Below are 22,154 nucleotides of genomic sequence, written 5' to 3' on the forward strand. Positions count from 1 at the left end.
ATAGACTGTTCAGTAACTTCTCTGGGCATCACTATATAGCAGGGCTGCTCCTCTTCGACACTATTGACTTTTGGACCAGATAATTCTTTGTTGTGGGGGACTGTCATTTGCACTATAGTATGATTAGCAGCATATCCACCAAGATTAGGGCTTTGATTTGACCACATCATTAGGGTGTGCAGGGTTGAGTAGCATCCCCCATGTATGACAATCAAAAATATCACTGGACATTGCTAAATATCTGCTAGGAGGCAAAATCGTCCCTTGTTGAGGTATGAGGCCACTGTTAGTGTTCCAGACACATTTCTCCTGGTAATTGGGGTCTATTCTCCCCTAATCCTTTTCTGAACATGTGATTACCTTCAATGAACACATGCCACTGCCACCCCATCCCCCACCTTGCATAGATCTCTTGAATGAGTTCATTTCTAAGAACCTTCCTTCAGAGGGGAGTCTGACCTAACCAAAGGGCCTCCTTCCAAGAATCTGACTTCTCTATCCTAACAGAGGAGGCCTTTCCCCAGATGCTCTAGTTTCTCCTGATGGTATTGAGTCCATCACTAGAATCTAATTAGTCCTGGGGAGGCAGGTCACAGATCCTTTCCTCATCTACTGCATCTATTATTTTAGCATGCATCTGCATGCTCATTATATCTAGATCCTGTCCTAGGAACTGGGATGCAGAGGGAGTAGGTAACATTTCTGATGGTCAGCAGCTCAGCCTCCTGGAGGAAAGTAATAGGTCAGTGACCATCGGTCAGCCCTGTGTTGAGGGAAATGACAGAGGATACCCCTAATACATGCTGACAGTGGGGGACAAGGGGTTTGGGTCAGAGTAGGCATCTGTAAAGAGGTGCCAACTAAGCTTAGCCTTCACAGACAAACTGGAATGAGATAAGGAGAGAATGGAAAAGGCTTGCCAGGCAGAGGGAGGAGTGTCTCCAGAAGCAAGAAAGGAAGAAAATCCCGTTTCTTCTGGCCTGGAGAGCAGGCAGGTACTGGGTCTTAAGGCACCAATCACACCCTGCCAAGGAGTTGGGTACTGATCCTGATGGTAACTACAAATTGAGAGTAGAGTGCAACAGGCTTGCATTTTAGAAAGATCTGAATCCTGAAAATTATAAAGATTGGAGGTTCAAAGTAGAACAGGCCATCTCAAGATGAAAACCTGAGGGACTGTCTTATAAGAGAACAGTTGTGTCAGAACAGGCTCTTTCTTTCTTATCCCACCATGGGAGGGATTTTCCTTAGGACCATTTCCATGAAGACCATCAAGAAGAGGAAAGGCCAGCACTGGACAGAAAGGGAAGGTGCCTCTGGCCTCCACCCAAGAATGGGGGGCTGAGGAAACTTTCGACCACCAAAGGAAGATTAAATTTTTCTTCTGGAACCTAAGACTTCACAGAGGTAGAATTCCCAGTCATCCCTATTTCCCACTTGAAATTCAGGATATATTTTTTCCAGAAAGAAAAATGATAAAATGCTGCTCTTTTTAAATTAAAAAAGCTGATTTATGGACCAGAGGTGTCTTGCAGGTGTGTGTGTATGTTTGTGTATATGCATTAGCCTTTGAACATATCTTTGTTTATATAGGAAAATGAATTACAGATTGACTTTCAAAACACAATCCATTAGCCAGTTGCGAACTGTACTTGCCTATGCAGAGAAAATATACACACAAATGACAGTAGCAAATGCACCAGGTAAGTTGTGATGGGACTATGGGACTCTCCCATAAAGAACTAGTCCAGGACAGTTTAGGAGCAATGCAGTTGACCATATAAAATATAAACTGGAGCAAGCTCTAGGCAGCTGTTCAGGCCCTTCCCTCGCTCAGTAAGTCTATGCACAGCTCAGTAGCTATCCAAAGGTCTGGCACACAGCAGGTGCTCCATCAATGTTTGGCAAAGTGAACTGGATATGTTGAATGGATCTCCAATCACATACCTCTTGGTTATATAAGATCAGAAAAAAAAAAAGCTGGTTCAATGAGACTCTGAGATTGTATGTGCTAGGGGCAGCAAGAAAGGGAAGAAGGGAAATCATGAATAAGCCCCAAGGACAGTGAAAGAAGGTAGGCTCGTAAGCCCCTGCACCCCTATTTGTGGGACAGGCTCCTTTCTCTTAGGGGCAGAAACTTATATGGACATGAGGTGGCCTTGATTAATTCTCAATGTTAATGTCAGTAAAGGGACTCAAATTAAGTAAATACAGGTCAGTCCCATGACCTATTGTATATTTGCTTTTAGAGCTGATTTGCTGCTTTGCCGCTAAAACATGGTGGCCTTTTCCCTCTGATTCATCCATTACTCAGAAGTTCCTGGCTTCCTACAACTCTTAATAAAATGTTAAATCTTTCAGAAAAGATCTTTCAAATAGTGGTCATTACCAGTCATGGGATCTACCTCCTTTTCAATGTGCCTCTTCCTTATTCCTTTTGCTGCAGGCCTGACTTATCTCTAGCCCTTCCCAGCTCCCAGCCACCTTATCTGATAACCTAGGGTAAATTTACCTTTTTAAAAACAATGCTTTGATTAGGTTGTGCCCCTTTGTGCTAGTTTGATATTATTTATGAATTCCACAAAGAGATATAGATTATGTTTGTAAACTGGTCTGTTCTTCTGGGTATGATTCTCTTTGATTTAAATTCAAAGGCTTTACATTTACTTGGTTAAAACAAGATTAGGGCTTTGATTTGACCATGTCATTAGGGTGTGCAGGGTTGAGTACCTGCCCCCTTGGTGGGCTATATAAAAGGATACTCAATCAAGAAGGCAGAAGAAATACACAGAGAAATAGAGCTCCACAGACACGTTAGAGGAATGAACTTTGATCCTGCGGCCTGGGAAGAGAGATGAGCCATTCACCTGACTGTCTAGAGCTGACCTCGTGAAAAGACCATAGAAGCTGAGCCTGGAAAGAAATGAGCCCCAGGAAGAGAGATGAAACTTATGCCAGCCTACAGCAGAGATTGGAAGAAGCCTTAAGAGGAAGAGGAAGGCTGAACCCTCACAGACATCGGCCACCATCTTGTGTCAACAAGTGGAAACAGACTTTGGGTGAGAAAGTACCTCTTATGGTACCTTGAGTTGGACTCTCTAGGGTCCTGCAACTGTAAGCTTTTATCCCAAATAAAAGCCAACAGAGTTCTGGTACTTTGCATCCGTACCCCTTTTAGCTGACAAATACACCCTTCTATAACCCTTTTCCTGCCTCCCAACTACCTGCAGAATGAAGTCCAAAGCTCTGGCCTTCCTTTTAAGATCCCATAGAATCTCCACCTACAAATTCCCCACCCACTTCCTACTGTATGCAAGGCAACAGGGTCCCCCGAATAGGCCATCCTCATTCCTCTCATTGCACTGGGCTTGGTTCACCCCTCAGCAGCCTGAACTCTTCAATACCTTCCTTTCTACCTTAAGAGCACATTTCTGGGTCTCATCTACTCAGTGTCATAGAAGTCTGAGCTAATTTCAGCCCATGCCCTGCCCATTCTTCTCAATTCCTTTATTACTTGCCTGGAATTACTCTGTGCATCTCAGGCTTCCCCATTGAGGGTGTGTGTGTGTTTGTCAATTTCCTTCACCACAACGCTACCCATCCCCTACCGGTGAGCAGTAAGTGACAAAGGATGACTGAAGGCACTACACAGTGCCTGGCACATCCCAGGGGCTGCACAAATGTTTGTTAATCTTATTGAATAAATTCAAGATATGTGACTTTGTTAATTTGTTAACCACCGACTCTCTCCCCTAGGCCAGGGACTTTCCTCCCCCCAGCTGAGGACAAGCATTCAAACATTTTAAGTGAGATAAAGTTAGCTCCGCCATAGAAAAAGCAGAACTTCTCCTTTAACTCTGCAAGAAATGAGCACCCCCAACCATGACCCCCAGCCGCACATCTACCCAATATTGGATTTCGAGTTCCTTGAAAACACTGACCTGGATTGGTTTCTTACTAATTAAAACTTTGCATCTTCTCTGCAGTGCAAAGGCAACCTTACCTCTAGATAGCCAAATCACCCAAAGAAAAGCCAACCAACCAAATAAAAAAACTCCATTCGAGAAAAATGTTTTGTTTTTTTTTTAAATGGAGGTGTGAGGGTAAAAAAGGTCCACAGGCAGGAGCAGTACAACAGGTGCTGCGCTGCAAAATCAACACACTAAACACCCAAATAGACCTGATCAGCGGGCCAAATTCTCTTTAGATAACCTACTACTCTGTTAGCTTTGTTTCAGGGGCTTTTCGAGAACCACCACCACAAAAATGCCCCTTCCCCTTGGCCATGCCGTCTTTCGCCCCTCACTTACTACCGAGTGCGTGTTTGAATCTTTATCGGCGCGCAATCTTTGTCGCACCCAGTCTTCTGGCTCAGAGACCCGGGCGACCACGTTTCCTTAAATCAGCGCCCCGTGGACTCCACTCTGGAACTACATTACCCAGCGGCCCCCACGCCCTTCGCAGGAAGGACGTCTGCGCACTAAGATACTCAGTTCCAAGTTTGGAGCTTTTAGCTGCCAGCCCTGGCCCATCATGTAGCTGCAGCACAGCCTTCCCTAACGTTGCAACTGGGGGAAAAATCACTTTCCAGTCTGTTTTGTAAGGTGTGCATTTCCATCTTGATTCCCTGAAAGTCCATCTGCTGCATCGGTCAAGAGAAACTCCACTTGCATGAAGATTGCACGCCTGCAGCTTGCATCTTTGTTGCAAAACTAGCTACAGAAGAGAAGCAAGGCAAAGTCTTTTGTGCTCCCCTCCCCCATCAAAGAAAAGGGGAAAATGTCTCAGTCGAAAGGTAAGAGCCTATTTGCATTACTTGCAAAAATGCAAAGGGTTGTGCATGCATTTATGAATGCATGGATGCAATTTTCGCCTGGCGAATGCATTTTTAAGTTTGAGGTTTTCCACAGCTCAGTTGCATTTCCTGTTTAGTATGTGTCCTTTTTTTGCAGACACAGAGTTCCTGTAAGGCAGGGCTTGCAGTTCAGCTGTGCATTGACGTTATTTGCATTCTTCTGCTAGGATTACTGAGCTCTTTTTGCCTTTTGCACAGTCAGGACTGATAGAGCAGGTTGATAGTGTCTAAATGTGCAATGCTTTATATATTTGTAAAATTCTTTAGTGTGCACATATAACGTAAGCAATTTTATGTGCAACAGGAATACCAACTTTTAAAGAAGTCGGTAGGTGAAGATGAAAGGTAAAACTTGAATTGAACTGCGAGAAAATTAATGTAATCTTATATTCCTCTGGGAATAAACTGTTGTGGTGCCAGTGTTTAGCTAAATTTCTACTGATATCGCTTTGAACATTTAGGGAACTTTTAATTTTTTTTTTTTAAAGGAAGTAAAGGTGAAGTGTGAAAAAGCAGACAAGAAGTCTTGATTTTCTGAGATTTTGCACTTTTTCCCAAGTGCTTATTGGCTTACAGTATTTAGAAGCAGTGGGGACATAGGTAATATTTATGTTTCTGCTCATTTGGAGATGCTTTGCATCTCCAGGGGGGAAATTTGGGGGAGAAAAACTGTACTTTTATGCATTATAGTGTAATGTGGGGGGCAGGAGGTACTCTATGTCTTTGACAACTATAATGAAATCTTTTAAGTGTGTGATTGCATATATTTAGTTAGATATAATAGGTTAGGAATTCAGAGTTATTGTTGCTTTTGTGTTTTTTTTTCAATTTTTTTTTTTTTTTTTTTTTAGTTTTCTTTAGACAGTTGTATTTTGCAGACTTAGTGTCATCCTGGGGAAGGGATTAAAAAACAAAAACAAAACCTACCATGGCATCAGAGAGCTAGCTACAGGGGTGCCTTAAGGTGCCTCCAGGACCCTCTAGGAAGCTACATCCCTTGTTTCAGAACAAATCCTTCTTTACCATACAGAAAACATTTGTCACATGAGAAAGTATGGAATGAAAGAGAGGTGAGTTAGACACTCCAGCTATCATTACCATCTGGGGCATTATTGAATAAGGCTTGATAAAAATTAAGGTGTCTAATAAGCTTTTTTTTTTTCCCTAACAATCTTTACCACTTTTTGTGGAGTTGCACCACTTTTTAATTTTAGCTGGTAGGAATCATGGAATTCAGCAGCCCAAAAGGGAAGTGATATTCTCAAGAGTTTGAAATAGGGCTCTGCTTTTCTTTGAGTACTACAGGAGGAAAAGTTAAGTGTGCTTTGGAACTTATTGGCATTACAAGGTAGAGATATACCTTAATGTGGGTGAAACATACAATCTCCTAATTGAGCAGAGAAATAACTGCTTAGAAAGGTCATTTTTTGAATTTCAATGAATTAAAGCTAGTTGCTTCGCATTTGGTAAACATTCACTCATTCAGTTCACTTAATACATGTATAAATGCATATTAGAGTATGTATATAGGACACACACACGTAGCATGGGATTTGGAGACATACAAAAATATTTTAAATGCAGTCTTGCCTTCAGGGAATTTACCCTCTGGTTGGTGAAAGAGAGCATGCATGCAAGTCATTATAACACCAGATAATTTGACTGCATTGACGAGAAATGGCACTATTGGAGTTTAGAGATGGAAGGGATTTCTGGGGGATAGTCCCGGAGTGTTTACCATGCTTTTAAGCCTTTGGACCTTAAGGTCTAAATAAAATCGGGTTCCTTTTCGCTTATTTTGGGGCTTGCTCCTAAGGTAGCTCCCTCCTAGTAGAGCAAGTTTTTGAGTTGGGAAGCTAAAGGAGATATTGTCATGCAGTTCTTCCTTTATGGGCATGTCTATAGTGAATCAGGTACTGGTGGTCTTTCAAATCAATTTCCATTTACCCAAATGAGTTTTCTTAATTGGGTCCCTTTTGGATGGTACAACTTGTGTGAGCACGGGGGTTCCTGTCCAGAAGGAAATTACTGATAGAAGTGGGCGACCATTTCAGAAATGGCCAGGAGGCTTTGCTTGGGCTTTAAATGTGGAACTGGCCTAATCCAGCTACAGTCTTCTCAAATGGCCAAAATTTTTTTAATACGCCAAGTGAAATGGCAGGAAAGTGAAAGGTGGATACAACCTCACAGTATTGAAGAATTTAACAACATGTTCAATTCCAGGACCTTTACGGACTTTCTAGATCACTGTAATTCGGTTTCAAAGACCTCTAATTTCAGGCTCAGCAGAGGCAAAAAATTAGAGACTGCCTGGAAGCTGGAAGGACTGGCTTAGTTCTTTCCAGCCTTACCAACAGTGAGATTCCGAGAAAGAATTTCTTAAAAAGAAATTTTGCTTTTCACAGTTGTAACTTTAGGTGGTAGGCTTTTCAGCTTGTTTATGTGAGCTGTCTGGGGTTGAGCTGACATTTTTCAAATATTAAAGTGGTAGAATACCTTTTGAGGAAATCTGAAATGTAAGTTAACAGGAAGGGCACCCAGAAAGTGCAGGAATTCCTGCACATTACAGGAAGACAGGCTACCGGAAAAATGTGTCATCTACACCACCCAGGAGAGAAAACCCATTGTTATCAGCCATAATGATCTCCTGAGGGAGGGAGGGAGGTCTGGCATCTCCTGCTTCACCTGAAAATATACAAAAAGTTTGCCCCTGTTAAACTTCTTCCTGTTTCTCCCCTTATCCACCTTAAAAAAAAAAGTTTATCTGAGTTTAATGTAGTAATAGGTAAATAAATCATGTTGTGAGAAATGCCTTTAAGGCATAATTTGCAGGCTTGTAGAAGAGTGGAAGGAAAAGGCTTAACCCTAATTTTTTGCTTCTGTAATTCATTCTACCCTGGGAAATGAAATGTGTAAATTTCTCATTCTGTGTAAATTCCTTTCTTAGATTATACCAGACTGACTTGTCATGCTTAGCCTGTAATTTGATCCAGTATGTTTTATAACCCCCGTACATCTCGGGACACAAAATCAGAATAGTTACCTTGTGTTTCCTGAGCTTGTTTTGCATTAGTGTAGTCCTTTACTGCGTGTGCCTATTAGCTGCAGGGGACTTCAGAGGGTCTCTTGGTGGTAGATTTAGAGAGAAAAGTGCTGAGAATCTCCCTTTTTCAGACTTTAGTGTTAATTTACTCCCTAGTATTTAAAATCTGAGAGATATGCATGGAATATTTTTAAAACTTAAAAGAAAAAAATTAAGTAATACTGGTTCATTAAAGAAACATTGGAAAATATAGAAAAGGAAAGAGGAAAATAAAAATCACGACTTACTGCAATACACATTTTGGTATAGATCCTTTTGGGTTTTTTTTCCCCTATCTATATATGGATTTTTAAAATCCAGAATCTATCTAAAACTCATCTTTATTTAGTTATCTTTTGTTTCATTTATCAATATACTATGAAATATTTCCAATTTAGTATATTTAGCATTCATAACATCTAATTTTGTAACTGGAATTCTACTGTATATTAATTTTCAATATTATGAATAATGTTGTCATGGTCATCCTAGTTCATACATTATTGTGCTTACTATTGCCTTAAACTCCTAAATTCTAGGAAGCAAAAGTAAAGATTATGGATATCCAATTCTTCCCTAATTCCATTCTCTGCTTCACTTTACGAAAATACCTCTTATTATTATAAGAAAAATTCAAATAATAGATGAGTTCAGAATGAGAATGTAAAATTCACTCAAAGTCACATTATCCAGACGTAATTACTCTTAAATTTTAGTGACTATCTCTTCATTTATGCATATGTACATGCACAGATGTACAATATATATGATATTTTGCAACTTTTTATACTCTAAAACATCTCTCCATTTTAGAATACATAGTTACATAATTCTTTTCAACAGTTGTACATTTTAATTTATAAGAATGTAACAGTTAAACCCAATCTCTCATTTCACGTAGTCTCCATTTTTTTTTTATAGCTCTAAACAGTATTGCAAGGAATACCTTGAACATACATCTTTGCACACTTGTCCAGTTATCTTTTTAGGGTGAATCCTGAACATGGAAGTGTTAGAGTAAAGGGCATGCGTGAAAGTATTGGCAAATTGCCATCTAGAGAAGTAACATTAATTCTCATTCCCACCAATAACAGTGAGAGTGCCAGTTTCCCTTCTTTTAAGAATTATGGTAAATATTGCCAAATAAATTGCTCTCCAGAAAGATTATGCCAACTATAATCCTACTTTCCTTCATCGTACTGTAATAATTGGAAATAATCTTGGCCAATTCCATAAAAGATAATATTTTGCTCTCATTTGCATTTTTAGTATAAAGTTGAATCTTTCACATTTTTTATGTTTTTGTATTTCATATGTTTGAATTTTTTTCATAAAATGTATTTTTAAATTTGATTTTGGGGATCATATAAATTTCAAAGTTAGGCCAGAAAATTCCAAGATTGCAGAGCTTAGTTAATCATGGTTTGAAAATTGATTTCCCTGCATCTAAACAGCTTAATTCCCTGGTGAGTCCTAATTTTTATTTCAACCAAAATGTCTTAATTAAACATCACATATTTTATTTTATTTTATTTTTTTAAAGATTTATTTTATTTATTTCTCTCCCCTCCCTCACTGCTGTCTGCTCTTTGTGTCCATTTGCCTTGTGTTCTTCTGTGTCCGCTTGCATTATCAGGAGGCACCAAACATCATATATTTTATAAACTCATTTTGCTTTATATTGTCTCTAACAATCCAGACCCATGTGAAAATAATAAGAAAAATGTAATGATTGAATTAGTATTGCAGCTGGGCAATAACTTACTTCTGGGCATTTCTGCATTTTCAGTTAATTCTACAGGCAAAATTAATTTTTCTCTAGTTTCGTAAATAATTTTTACTTAGCACCTGGTTGTGTTACATGCATTGTTGCAGATTTTTTTTTCCATCATGTAAAATGCCAAATCACAAAAGATGGTTGACTTTAATTTATTAGGTTTGTTAGAAGAATTATGGCTGGGATCAATTTTGGTGGCCTCACAAATTACATAAGTCAATTAGACTCGTGTTCTTAACATAGCCCTAGTAAATGTGCCTATTTATGCATCCTGATATTAAATGATAGAATTTAAAGCTCATTTTACAAATGAGTAAACTGAGACCTAGGAAGTAAATGGTTTGCCCAGAGACATTAAGTCTTCAATTCTCTATCCCAAAGTTCTTTTCACTAAACCACACACAAACAGTAATAATTCACATTTCTAAAAAAAAAAGTATTTTTTCCTTCAGAGTCTTTGGTATATTTCATATTTTTTTTTCATTTGTTTTTGTGGGGAGCAGGCTGGCAAGGGGTGGAGGTGGGGGGATGCCAAAGGTTCAACCAGCAGGGGTTATTTTTCTGTGCCCAAGAAATGGTGACACATGAATCATGGCTATGGGGTTTCACCAGTTTTCTGCCAAAGGCTATTTTGCAAATGTTCTTAATTCCCAGTGCCTATGTTTTACAGCTGCAAGTTTTAACCACTGTAATTGTTGTTTGCCTTTTATGGATTATCTAGTTTGAAAGCGCCTGCTGAGTAGTCAGCCTTTCTTCTTAGACATACATCTTTTAGCCCTTTTGGTGTTGCACTTATAAATAATAGGAACTCAATAAATACCTGAGATGAAAGTATTTTTCATTAGGGGGAAAATACATCATTCCTCGTCCCCCCAAAAGCCTTGGGGCAATTAAATTAACATGAAATTGTCTTACTTGTTGGGATTAATGTTCCCATTATATGTTGCCCTGATTATTTGGAAGTTGCAATAACAGAATAAAAACAACTTTCGATGGCTGAAGATGTGTCATTTCTCCTATGTGGCCCTCTAAACAGAATGAAGGTTTCCATGAGCTTTTGCTAACTTCCCCTTTTAAAAATCTGCAGAACAAAGTTGAGTTGTCTGAAGCATCCATTGGATAGGATTGAAGTGAGTGCTTTGGTTCTGTGCTGATTTCAGGAGCTGGTTTTTAAGTCTTTTAAGCCTCCATCCAAGGTTGTCCAAAAAGTTCTCAACAGCTAATTGCCCTGTGGCAAAGCAGGGAACTCTGGGTGGGGATGGGGAGTAACCAAATAAAACAATTCCCCCACTTCCATGGCCACAACCCAACCCCTCTCTGCCTTGGTTTTTTTTTTTTTTTTTATCTACTCAATTGGCTTTTCTTACCTGTGCTGGCCCATTCAGTTCAGTACACAGTCTTTCTACTTTGAATAGGCTAATCAGTTTATAACCCAGGCAAATGAAGTCCATCACAAATCAGTGGTGATTAGGCAGCTCAGCTCTGGGTTGAAGTGTTAACTGGACACTTGTGGGATTCCCCTGCCATCTGCTTTTCTTTCTATTCTGTACATTCTTCCTTAAGTCTGATCCAGAGAATTAACTTTTTTGTATAGCCCATTAGCCCCAAATTTAGAAGGCACATCCAAAAACACCATCATTGTCATCACTATTTATCATTGCCAATCACTTTTCATATATTATCTTTATGAAGTTTATATACACCTAATGGGGCAGATACTGTATCATCCTTAATTTACAAATGAGGCAACTGAGGTGCAAGAGAGTTAGCCAACTTGCCCATGGCTAGATAGCCAGGAAGCTGCAGCGGCAGAAAGCAAAGTCAGGCCTGGCTGACCACAGAGCCTGTGCTCCAAACTAGGGTCAGCAGATTGTAGTCCTTTGACCAAATCCTGCCCCATGTGTTTCTGTTTTTGTTTTTTTTTTTTAATATTTTTAAATGACTGAGAAAAAAATCATAGAATAATATTGGCACATGAAAATTACATAAAATTCAAATTCAGTATACAGAAATAAAGCTTTATTGGACCACAGCCCTTTCTTATGTATGATTCCTTTTCCTGCTACAATGGTAGAGTTGAGTAGTTGTGACAGAGACCACATGGCTCACAAAGCCAAGAATTCTTAGCAGCCAACCACTGTTTTTTATGACCTTACTCAGTTGTGTAAGGGACCCTCAGATAACATTCCTTCATGGCTTTAATTGGAAGTTGTTAACCTGGATAACTGTTCGCCTGCCTCTCAGCCTGTGACCTCTTGGGCTCAGCCCACAGGAAATCTGAGTGGTATTTCTGCTACTTACGAGAATTGTAGGCCGTTGCTCATTTCCCCCCAACTGAGCTACTGGTGGAGACCTGGGGTCCATCCTGGCATCCTTTCCCCTCAGCTAGGCTCTTCCTGTTTGCTTTATATTCCCTTTCTTTTCCTTTTCCTCTTCCCACTGAGAAGTTGTCCATTAGTTCTTCCCCCAGTACCTTCTTTAGCCCCTTTCCTGATCCTACAGTTTTGTTTAAAAAGCGAACAGACTAAAAACAAATCTCATGCTACTACATTTCGCAGGCTTTGCAGATTATTATGGTAAGTGACCCAAACTAGAGTTTCCATCTTTCCTTCTAGGTGGAGCGAAGGTGGAAGCCTTCCTCCATGGTAAGGGCCTGCGTCTTACCCAGAGAGGTTTCCAGAATCATCCACTGCCTGGGTTAGTTAGAGCAGTTTCCTCATCTCCCCCCTCCCTCCTGTCCCTAGATTGGCAATTCTTGGGCAGGTATGAGTGACCTTTTGCTTACAGAATCACTTAAATCATGGGTTTTGTGTGTATTTTGGGGTGAAGGTATGATAAAGCTTCTGAAGATGGGAAGGAGTGAAGGAGTGGTGGAAGCTTCAAAGGCAGTCTGACTAGATTAGGACACTCCTGTCCACAAAGGCTAAGGCTGAGAGGAACTCTGAGCAGATCTGATAAATTCAAGAGTATCTTTGACAGGATGAGTCTGGCTTTGTTCTCTGTATCCAGAGTGTGGGGCGCTTAAAGTCACATTCACGGAAGTGCTCAATTCTCATAGTCCCTGATGGTGCTACCTCTAAATGATTCTGTGTTCTAGATGCTGTGCTTAGCAATGGATGTGAATCATCTCTTTCCACTCTCACTAGAGTCCAGTGAGATGATGGTCCCGTTTTATAGATGAGAATACTGAGGCCCAGAGAGGTTAAAAGGAACTGGCCTTACATGTCAATGCCCTTAAGTGGCAGAACAGAGGCTTTAATCAACGTCTCTCTGATCCCAGAACCTGAGCTCCTCCATAACTATTTATGAAACCCATTACCCAGAGACATGGTTGGAGATAGAAAAATGAAAGGATTGCAAGACAGTTTGGATAGTTTGGGGCATATCAGAGCCAGGTACAGTAATTAAAAGGGACTGACCTATGTTTAGTTATGGCCTCCTTTTTACTTGATCCTTTTAAGTTTCTCTTAACCACAGAATACTGAATCTGACTCAATCTGACAGTTTCTAAGTTCATAAGGTTGAATTTCCAAGTCCAAACTGCCTGTTGGTTAAAGAAAGCTGGTTACAATTGGGCTACTGATATGTACTCGTCTGTATGTGCAGGAAGTTTATGTTAAGGTATCAGTGACAATTATCGGTTCTATTGCCTGTGTTTTAAATATTCATATGTAGACACTGTCACATAGGTACTGAGACAGATCCAAACATTGTGTGTTTCCCTATACATCTGAGTTAAATTGTTTTAATATAGTAATGAGAACATGGCCAGTTTGGCAGCATACCTAAGGAGTGTAATACTGCAGCCCCTTTTTAGCTTAGTGATTGATTTCCTTTCTTCCTGGTTATTTCTATGTAAATGTAACAAATGCTGTTTCCTTGAAATTGTGAATGAACCCAGTCAATTGTTTTCCTCTTGTACTGGACAGTATGGAGGAAACTGGAATTGCCTGTCTTTGCAGTAGAGGAGGTGGTGGTGGTTGTGGGCAGGAGAAGTGGGGGATTGGGGTTGTGTGCATTGGGTTGGGAATGAATTTCCTTTTAAACTAATGAATTCTGTCTAGGCTTTCTTCCCATCCAAAGTGGAACAGTAACACTCATGCTTCTGTTGTCTTCTATGTTCCCATGCTGAAGCCATGGGAATGGAAGAGCTGGACATTGAATGGCATGATATTTATTCTCTTCCTTTAACCCCAAATGGGATGGGATGAGTTAGAGATAACAGGAAGGCTAGTGGGAATAGAATGGTAGAATATGGGAAGTATTTTACAGTGAATATAAAGACAACCTTTCTGTGATATTTGAAAACCTTGCTAGCATATTCTCCTCACTTTATTTACATTTTCTTGTACCAACCATTCTTTTGCCATTTGAAAAAAAAGGAAAAATCCCAACGACTATGAACATACCTAAAGAGAGAACTTGTATAAGAGGTTGTTCAGATAAATTCAACAAATATATTTTTGACCAATTGTTATGTTTAAGACATTGTGCTGGGTAGTAATAAGACAAATGCATTTGACCCTGCTCTAGTACTTACTAGCTACAAAGCTTTGGAAAATCTACTCAACCTCATGAGCTTTAGCTTCCTCACCTGCTAAATGGAGAGACTGACTCATTCATGGGGTTGTAATGAAAATTAAGCAAGGTCGTGTATGTAATATTCTTTGGCCAGGGCTTGGCATTCAACAAATATTTATTGAGTGCCCTACTGCGTTTGAGGCACTGCGCTATAGCTCTCCTTAAACATAAATTTTGCTTCACTCTGCTTTTAAGGAACTTATATTCTAGTAGGAGGTAAGGAAAGAAGAGGCATGGCTAAAATATACAATAGAATCCTAGATATGCTCTAGAAGAGGTGGTATGAGTAGGGAGGCTCTATGAATGAGAGGGAGATTAGGAAAGCTTTTACAATGGGTGTGGAAGGATCATTGTGATTTCCGGAGTTGCTGATGAAATTGTGTCCTGCATCCAAAGTAGTTTTGGAGAAGGAATCTTGACCACAACTATACAGTGTCAGCAAGAGAATGTGTTACAGGCAGAACAATTCCTTAGTAGAATAAAAGAGAGAAGATGCTTAGGAAAATATCTAGATTTTAAAAGACCTTGTGTTTTCTAAAACTTCCTTTTTCTTACCAAGATATATACTGTAGTCATTGGTTATGATCATGACAGGTTAATAAATATAATATGTCATACCTCATGCTTTCAGGTGTTTTTTGGATTGTGAAAACTCCAGGAAACCTAAAGGTTAATAGTTAAACAAGTGTATCATATCGACCAGATTTATAGGTACACTGTAATTACATAAGCAAGCTGTTGTTTCATTAATCAACATCTAGCTAAGCTAAGCAATATTTTCCGAAGTATGGCCACAGGTATAATTTTCATTTCTTTATAACTTACTTACCTGCCTTTTGCATTTCTTAGTGCTTTTCCCTTTTTAAAAGATTTATTTGGGGACCTCCCATGTGGAAGAGAGGCACTCAATCACCTGAGCCACCTCAGCTCTCTGGTTTGTTGTGACTTTCATTGTCTTTCTTTTTTGTGTCTCTTTTTTTGCATCATCTTGTTGCATCCATTTGCTGTGCCTACCTCTGTGCCAGCTCACCTTCTCCAGGAGGTACCAGGAACTGAACCTGGGACATCCCAGTTGCTTGAGCCACATCCGCTTCCCCGCTTTTCCCTTTCGTAGACTTCCTTAATGCCAGTTAAAGTGGAAGAAAATCAACTCTTCAATGTACTTCTGAATTTTCATTTTACTTATTGCAGAAGAAGAGCTCCAGAAGGTTCTCTATGGCTTACCAAACTTACTTTCTCAAGCATGATATTAGATACTGGCAAGGGAGTTCTTTTTTTTTTTTTTTTTTTTTGTATTTTTAATTTCAGAAAAAGAGAGCTTAAAAGATAAATATGCTTAATACAATTGAAAGATGAAATTAATTTTTTTTTCATTTTCTTTTCTTCAAAACCACAGTGACCTTCAAACTCTTGAGTTCACAATAGGCTGTTTTTATATTTTTCTTTCACTCTTTTTCCCAGCATGTGTTTATTCCAATTTCTACCACTTTCTCTATGTACCTAGTTCTTAGTCACCTTCTTTTCCCGCAGTGTCTTCATTCAGCTCAGAGTCAGTAGTGTGGGTAAGGTGGGTGGGTGAACTGAATCACCCTCAGTCAGAGTAGCTAAGCCACAAGGCAGTTTTAGCCTCACCTTGCTGTGCTGTTAAAGAGAACAGATGACCCAGCCAGGTAGACAGGACCTGCCAGTTACATCATCTCATTCAAGTGGCTTGCCAACTCTTCTCTCTCAGGATTTTGTTTCTGAATGAGCTTCTATTTTTAGGGAAAGTAGGAAAAATCTGAAGATGTAATTCTGACATGGGTTTAAGAATTTGATTGGGAAATTTTTTTACATTTTGTGTTAGAATAATTTTTTCTATTCCAAATTCCAATCTTTCTTTCTAATGTGATGTATCTGAGGACAAGAGGGATAATTAGTGTTGGAGGGAGGAAAAAACATTATATATACACACATATACAGGCATACACACATATAGACATGCATACATACATATGCATGTTTATATATTACTTGGTTGAATTTAAACAAGTGTTATTGAGCAATTAAATAATCTGCACCTTGCACTGTGTTACATGAATACAAAGATGAATAGAATTTCATGTCTACCTTCAAGAAGCTCACAGTCTAATGGGAAGACAGATATGTCATCAAACTAATGCTGTCTGTATGATAGGTATAAGATGCAGCCAGGATTCAGAGGAAGGTGAGGGCCATAAGTCAACCTGGGGAGATCAGGAAAGCCTGGTGGTACAGGGTGGATGTTAACCTGGTATAATATGGCTTTAAGTGTGGTTCTTTTCAGGAGAATACAGAAGAAAAATATGAGACTTGCCATCTGGTCCTTGAGCAGATTACCTGCTCTTTCTGTTGGTTTTCTATGTATAATGAGAGACTGGATGATTCTAAACTGGGGGGTGTTGAGTTAGAAAAAAGAAAAAGAAAAAGAAAAAAAGCTGTTGCTTTTTTTATTCCAAAAACTTAGTGTTTAATGGTAAGGAGCCCTACAAAATACTCTCACTGGGAAACGGACTTTGGCCCAGTGGTTAGGGCGTCCGTCTACCATATGGGAGGTCCGCGGTTCAAACCCCGGGCCTCCTTGACCCGTGTGGAGCTGGCCCATGCGCAGTGCTGATGTGCGCAAGGAGTGCCGTGCCACGCAAGGGTGTCCCCCGCGTGGGGGAGCCCCACGCGCAAGGAGTGCGCCCATGAGGAAAAGCCGCCCAGCGTGAAAAGAAAGAGCAGCCTGCCCAGGAATGGCGCCGCCCACACTTCCCGTGCCGCTGACGACAACAGAAGCGGACAAAGAAACAAGACGCAGCAAATAGACACCAAGAACAGACAACCAGGGGAGGGGGGGAAATTAAATAAATAAATAAATCTTAAAAAAAAAACAAAAAACAAAAAAAAACAAAATACTCTCACTGGTTGTCACAGGCAGCTTTGATGTAAAGAAACGGGTTGGGATTGGAGGGCAGAGGGATGGGACACCTTAAAGCTTAGGAGGGCATAGGAATAAGAACAGACAATCTGTAGCCAGGCAAAGCTTATTTTTTTAAAAGGTCTGTAAGCCTTTAAAGAAGTGCTGCTCCAGTATTACCAAGGTGTCTCAGTAGTGATGATTACAATAGGTCTTTTGGTCTGTGTGCATACTTATTAGAGTTAATATACAGGTTTCTTTTTCTAATGTGGTCTCAATACGTTTAGTATAAGAGGGGATGATAAGGAAAGAAATCATTAGGCCGTGTTGTGTGAGGTGGTGGGGGTAAGGTCAGCAGGAAGGAACGTTCCAGCTTAGGATAGGCAGCCGTCATCTGGCAAACTGTCCTGCCAGGGTGTAGATGTCAGCAGACCTTAGATGTAGGGTTGGGGGTCATAGGGGGCTGTGGAGAGCCAGTGGCAACTCAGAGTAAGCCACAGGACAAAGGTAAGCTGCCAGTTCAGGCGCAATCATCCGCCAGAGCTGGGTGGGTGGTCCTGAGACAGGTGATCTGAATGTCCAAAGGGCAGGTGGGCAGCAGAAGCAAGGTGGAAAGCCAAGAACTAGAGGAGTCAGCATGGAAGGGGCAGAAAGAAATAATAAACAAGGAGCTTAATTGGGAAATAGGGATCAGAGGATGAAAGGTCTAAGAAACTGGGGTTCATAAGCCAGGTAATAATATTTGTTTTTATTCCGTATTAGTCCTGCATATAAGAAATGAGTATCTACCTCACCTGTTTCTACTTCAAGAAGTTTAGTTCATCTGGCTATTGTGTGTTGATGTACTCATAAGACACCTGGGAGGTGAAGGGTGTAGAAGGGTACAGAGAATAAGAGCAACAAAACTAGTTTGGGGCTTGTTTAAAGCGAGTCCAGACTTACCTCCCTGCTGAGTACCTGCGTGCAGCTCCTCACGTGAGACCAGAGAGTCAAAGAAAACAGGAAGTAGGAAATCAACTGGATTGTCAGGCCACTGGGTTTAAGGCTGGAACCAGCTACTGCTTTTCTCTCCTGGGTTAGGAGATGAACACAGTCTAATTTGAAAAAGCATCCCTGAGTCCTGGGACATCAAAGTCTGAGACAATGCTGGGAAGAAGAATTGCAAATGCTAGAGGAAAGGCTCAGGGACTATCGGGGGAGCTTTGGGAAAGCCACTGGGCAGTATCCAGAACCTGTGCAACTTTAATACCCTTTGACTCAGCCATTCCATTTAGAGAATGTCCTCCAGTAACTGGTGATTATCGAGTGTCTGCTAGATGACCAGGCTTTGTGTGAAGTGCTTTATGTACCGGCTCTAATCCTCACCCAAACCTGAGAGGTAAATTGCATTAATCCCTGTTTTACAAAGGAGGAAATTGGAACTCAGGGTTAATAACTTGCCCAGGATCGCTCAGTTAGTGGTTGCAGAACTGGCATTTGGATCTAGTTCACTTAAATTCCAAAGTTCATGCTATTCACTTTGCCACTGCAATGCCAAAAGAGTGAAAAATAGAAACATACTTACTGTATAATAATAAGGGTATAGCTTAAGTAAATTATCAGATATCCACCCAATGGAACATTTTTATGAAGAAAAGGTGATAACATTCATGGAAGGATGCAATGACTCAGTAAGGAAGCATATAAATATGTATGCAGTGTGATTACAAATATGTTTGTTTATTTGAGTGAATATTGTTTCAACTCAAGTAAAAGAGACTTTCTTGGGGGGATTTCATAGAATCTAGTTACAGGAGGTTCAGCTGGGCCTGGAAGTAACTGATGGTGCTGGTTGCATCCTCTGCCCCTCTCCCTTTTTATTGCTTTCCCTTTGCGAAGTCTCTTAAGCCGCTTTTCTCTGCAAGTCCTCTCTGCTCTCTACAGACCAGGCTTTTGCTAACTTACCTATGTGCACATGATTTAAAAGAGTCACTAGCCTTGCATCTACCTGGCTTTATAGTTTCGTTGCCCATCACCCTTTGGCTAGTTACACTCTCTGGTATGAGGTCAAATTCTCTCTCTCTCCCCCCCCCCCCCCGAAATAAAATAAAATCTGATGCTGGAGCAGCTGCTAAGTTGGCTAGATCTGAATAGGTGTCCACCTTGTTTTATGAGGACTAACCATGTAACCCACTGCCTACTTAGAGATGTCTTAGGAACAGGTTATCTGAGTAGGGGGCATCGGTGGGATAGACAAATGGATTGACCTAGTAAGACAACTAGAAAGAAAGACATGATGAAACTGCATGTGACTGGTTAGACTTATATTTGAGTGAAGCTATGGCAGTATTTTGCCCTGTGGTGATTTACAACATTCCTTTAATAAAAACTCATTATAAAGTTGCAAGCAATTAAGAAGCTGCTTATTAAGGAAGGAGAAGCATCTCCTTGGATTCGCTCATATTATCCGTGAGTGGAAGAGACTCAGTTTCTATTGTTCTATTCTTGATGGCCTTTATAAGGAACAGTGAAAAGAGCAGTGATCCCATCTAGTGAACAAACTGAGTCAATGCCCTTGAACTGAGAGAGCAACAGAAAAGTCATATGGATATTCTCTAATGGCTGAATAATAAATACACATGATGTGACAGTTGCCCAGGTACATTTAGTACAGAGAGTCTGGGCAATGGATTTCTGGTAGAATGTAAACATAAGAGTTTAGAATCATGGAGTGTTACATCTACCATGGACCTTAGAAATTATATAGGTGAACCACTTCATTTAATACATGAAATAATTAAAGCCCATCGAAATTAGGTAATTGGAAAGGCCAAGATAGTGGTGAGCCAGGTCTGGAAGACAGATCTCCTGACACACCTGGGCTGTTATCATCCCAGGTGCACCTTGATGCTTTGTCAAGCCTTCATTCTCTGAGGAACCCTTGTACTCTTTCTATAAAGTTAGCAACTAACCCTGAGATGTAAAGATAAAGAGTAAAGGAGGGAAACGGACTTGGCCCAGTGGTTAGGGTGTCCGTCTACCACATGGGAGGTCTGCGGTTCAAACCCTGGGCCTCCTTGACCCGTGTGGAGCTGGCCATGCGCAGTGCTAATGCGCGCAAGGAGTGCCCTGCCACGCGGGGGTGTCCCCCGCATAGGGGAGCCCCACGAGCAAGGAGTGCGCCCTGTAAGGAGAGCCGCCCAGCGCCAAAGAAAGTGCAGCCTGCCTAAGAATGACAACGCCCACACGGAGAGCTGACAAAACAAGATGATGCAACAAAAAGAAATACAGGTTCCTGTGCTGCTGACAACAACAGAAGCGGACAAAGAGAAGATGCAGCAAATAGACACAGAGAACAGACAACCAGGGTTGGAGGGAGGGGAGAGAAATAAATAAATAAAATAAATCTTTAAAAAAAAAAAGTAAACGAGAGCACCAAGCACAGTGGAAATCAGGACTTCCATTTAATCTGTCCGTTAGAAAAATTGAATGGTCTGTTCAATCATGCATGCAGCCATTCATCCAATTGTTAGTTCCCTCATGATTTATTTGATGCTTTGCTCCATAGTTCACTATTAGGCAATGGGGAGTATGCAGAGAGGTGGTTCCTACTCTCCAGAAATTCATAATCTATTGAGGGACAAATATATATACCGATATTTGTGATTTAATGATAGCTCAAAGTGAATGTGATTATCTCCTTGGATCTTGAAAGATGAATGGGAGTGTCAGTAGTGGTGATGGTGGGGAGGAGAGTCCCAGCAGACCAAGCTGTTTGTGGGGCGGTGTGGAATGGCCCACAGTGCACTCAGAATCACAAGGCTCTGCGTGGTTGGAAGGTTGGGAGGGGGTCTTCTCTCAGAACAGTGAGAGCTGAGGTAGAAGGAGCAAGGGCCAGCGTGTGGAAGGATTTGCAATTCAGGAGGCATTTTCCAACTTGGATACACAGTATGAAGTACTACTGAGCGAAGGTTTCTTCCAGCAGCTAGCTTAGCATAATTTTGTATTTTAGACTTAACCATGCATCGATGTCCCTTAGCAACAAGTTTTTGTTAATATTCTGAGCTCAGTATGGAATGGAGAGCCAAATTGGCCTTGAAGAGCTTTCCCTTGGCAAGTCTATGATGAACTTTATCAGTTAGGGAAAAAAAATACCAACCTTTATGGAGAAGAGAGTGTGTGCATGGGTTGATTAATATTGAATGTAGTTTTCCTTAACTAGCGTTTGATGACTCAACTCATTGTGACATTTTGTTGGCATTTCCCCAACTTGTACTTGCCGTGTGCTGGGCATGCCTTGAGGTCTGATTCTATGGTTTTCATTCATTCGGGCATGTTTCCCTCCCTGCTTTTTGTTTTTTAGTTATCTAAGGTGACATTCCTGCCTGCCAAGAACTGGGGAGCTTGCCTGCACTCCCCATTTGCTTCCTCCATGAGGTCATGCTTATGCTACTCACATTTGAGTGCCTGCCCTTCTTGAGGTTTTGCTGAACACAAAACCCAGCCTCTGTATTCTAGAGTTGGAGTACAACTCTCCAGACCTTTGAAAGTCAGTCTTAATGGCTGGAAGAGAAGGGTGTTCCAGAGTCTTATGTAAGTGCTGGAGGGAACCTGTTAAGCAAGGCATTTATTTTGGGTAATCAAGTCGGTGATGATGAAACAAGACCAAACCTAAGGTGGTCTCTCCCATATTTCATAAGCAACTAATACTTCTTAAGCATTATTTGTCAACTTTATTCTTTTTGAATTTAAAAAGTCCAAAGTCTGTATCCGCAGCCTTGCATGGCTTTTAGTAACAAAACTAACAGCAAATCTGAAAAAAAATTTGAGCAGGCATTTGTCTTTTTAACTGGACGTTGTGATATTACACAAGTCATCTTACCTCCCTGGGCCTCAGTTTCCTTTTTTTGTACCTGGATGAATACTAACATTCTGTTGTTTTAAAGAATTGCCTAATTCA

General features: G+C 40.6%; 1 protein-coding gene across 1 annotated transcript in view; it reads left to right on the forward strand.

The window, feature by feature from the left end:
- The first annotated feature begins 4,471 nt into the window (after nt 1-4,471).
- The window catches only part of MAP2K6 (mitogen-activated protein kinase kinase 6), a 119,436-nt gene continuing 101,753 nt past the window's right edge, over nt 4,472-22,154 (forward strand). The window contains exon 1 of the mRNA XM_012525539.4: nt 4,472-4,795. Coding sequence (XP_012380993.1) covers nt 4,780-4,795 — 16 coding nt within the window. The 5' untranslated portion in view covers nt 4,472-4,779. The remainder of the gene's footprint in view (nt 4,796-22,154) is intronic.

This window comes from Dasypus novemcinctus, chromosome 21 (assembly GCF_030445035.2).
Source record: "Dasypus novemcinctus isolate mDasNov1 chromosome 21, mDasNov1.1.hap2, whole genome shotgun sequence".
NCBI lineage: Eukaryota > Metazoa > Chordata > Mammalia > Cingulata > Dasypodidae > Dasypus > Dasypus novemcinctus.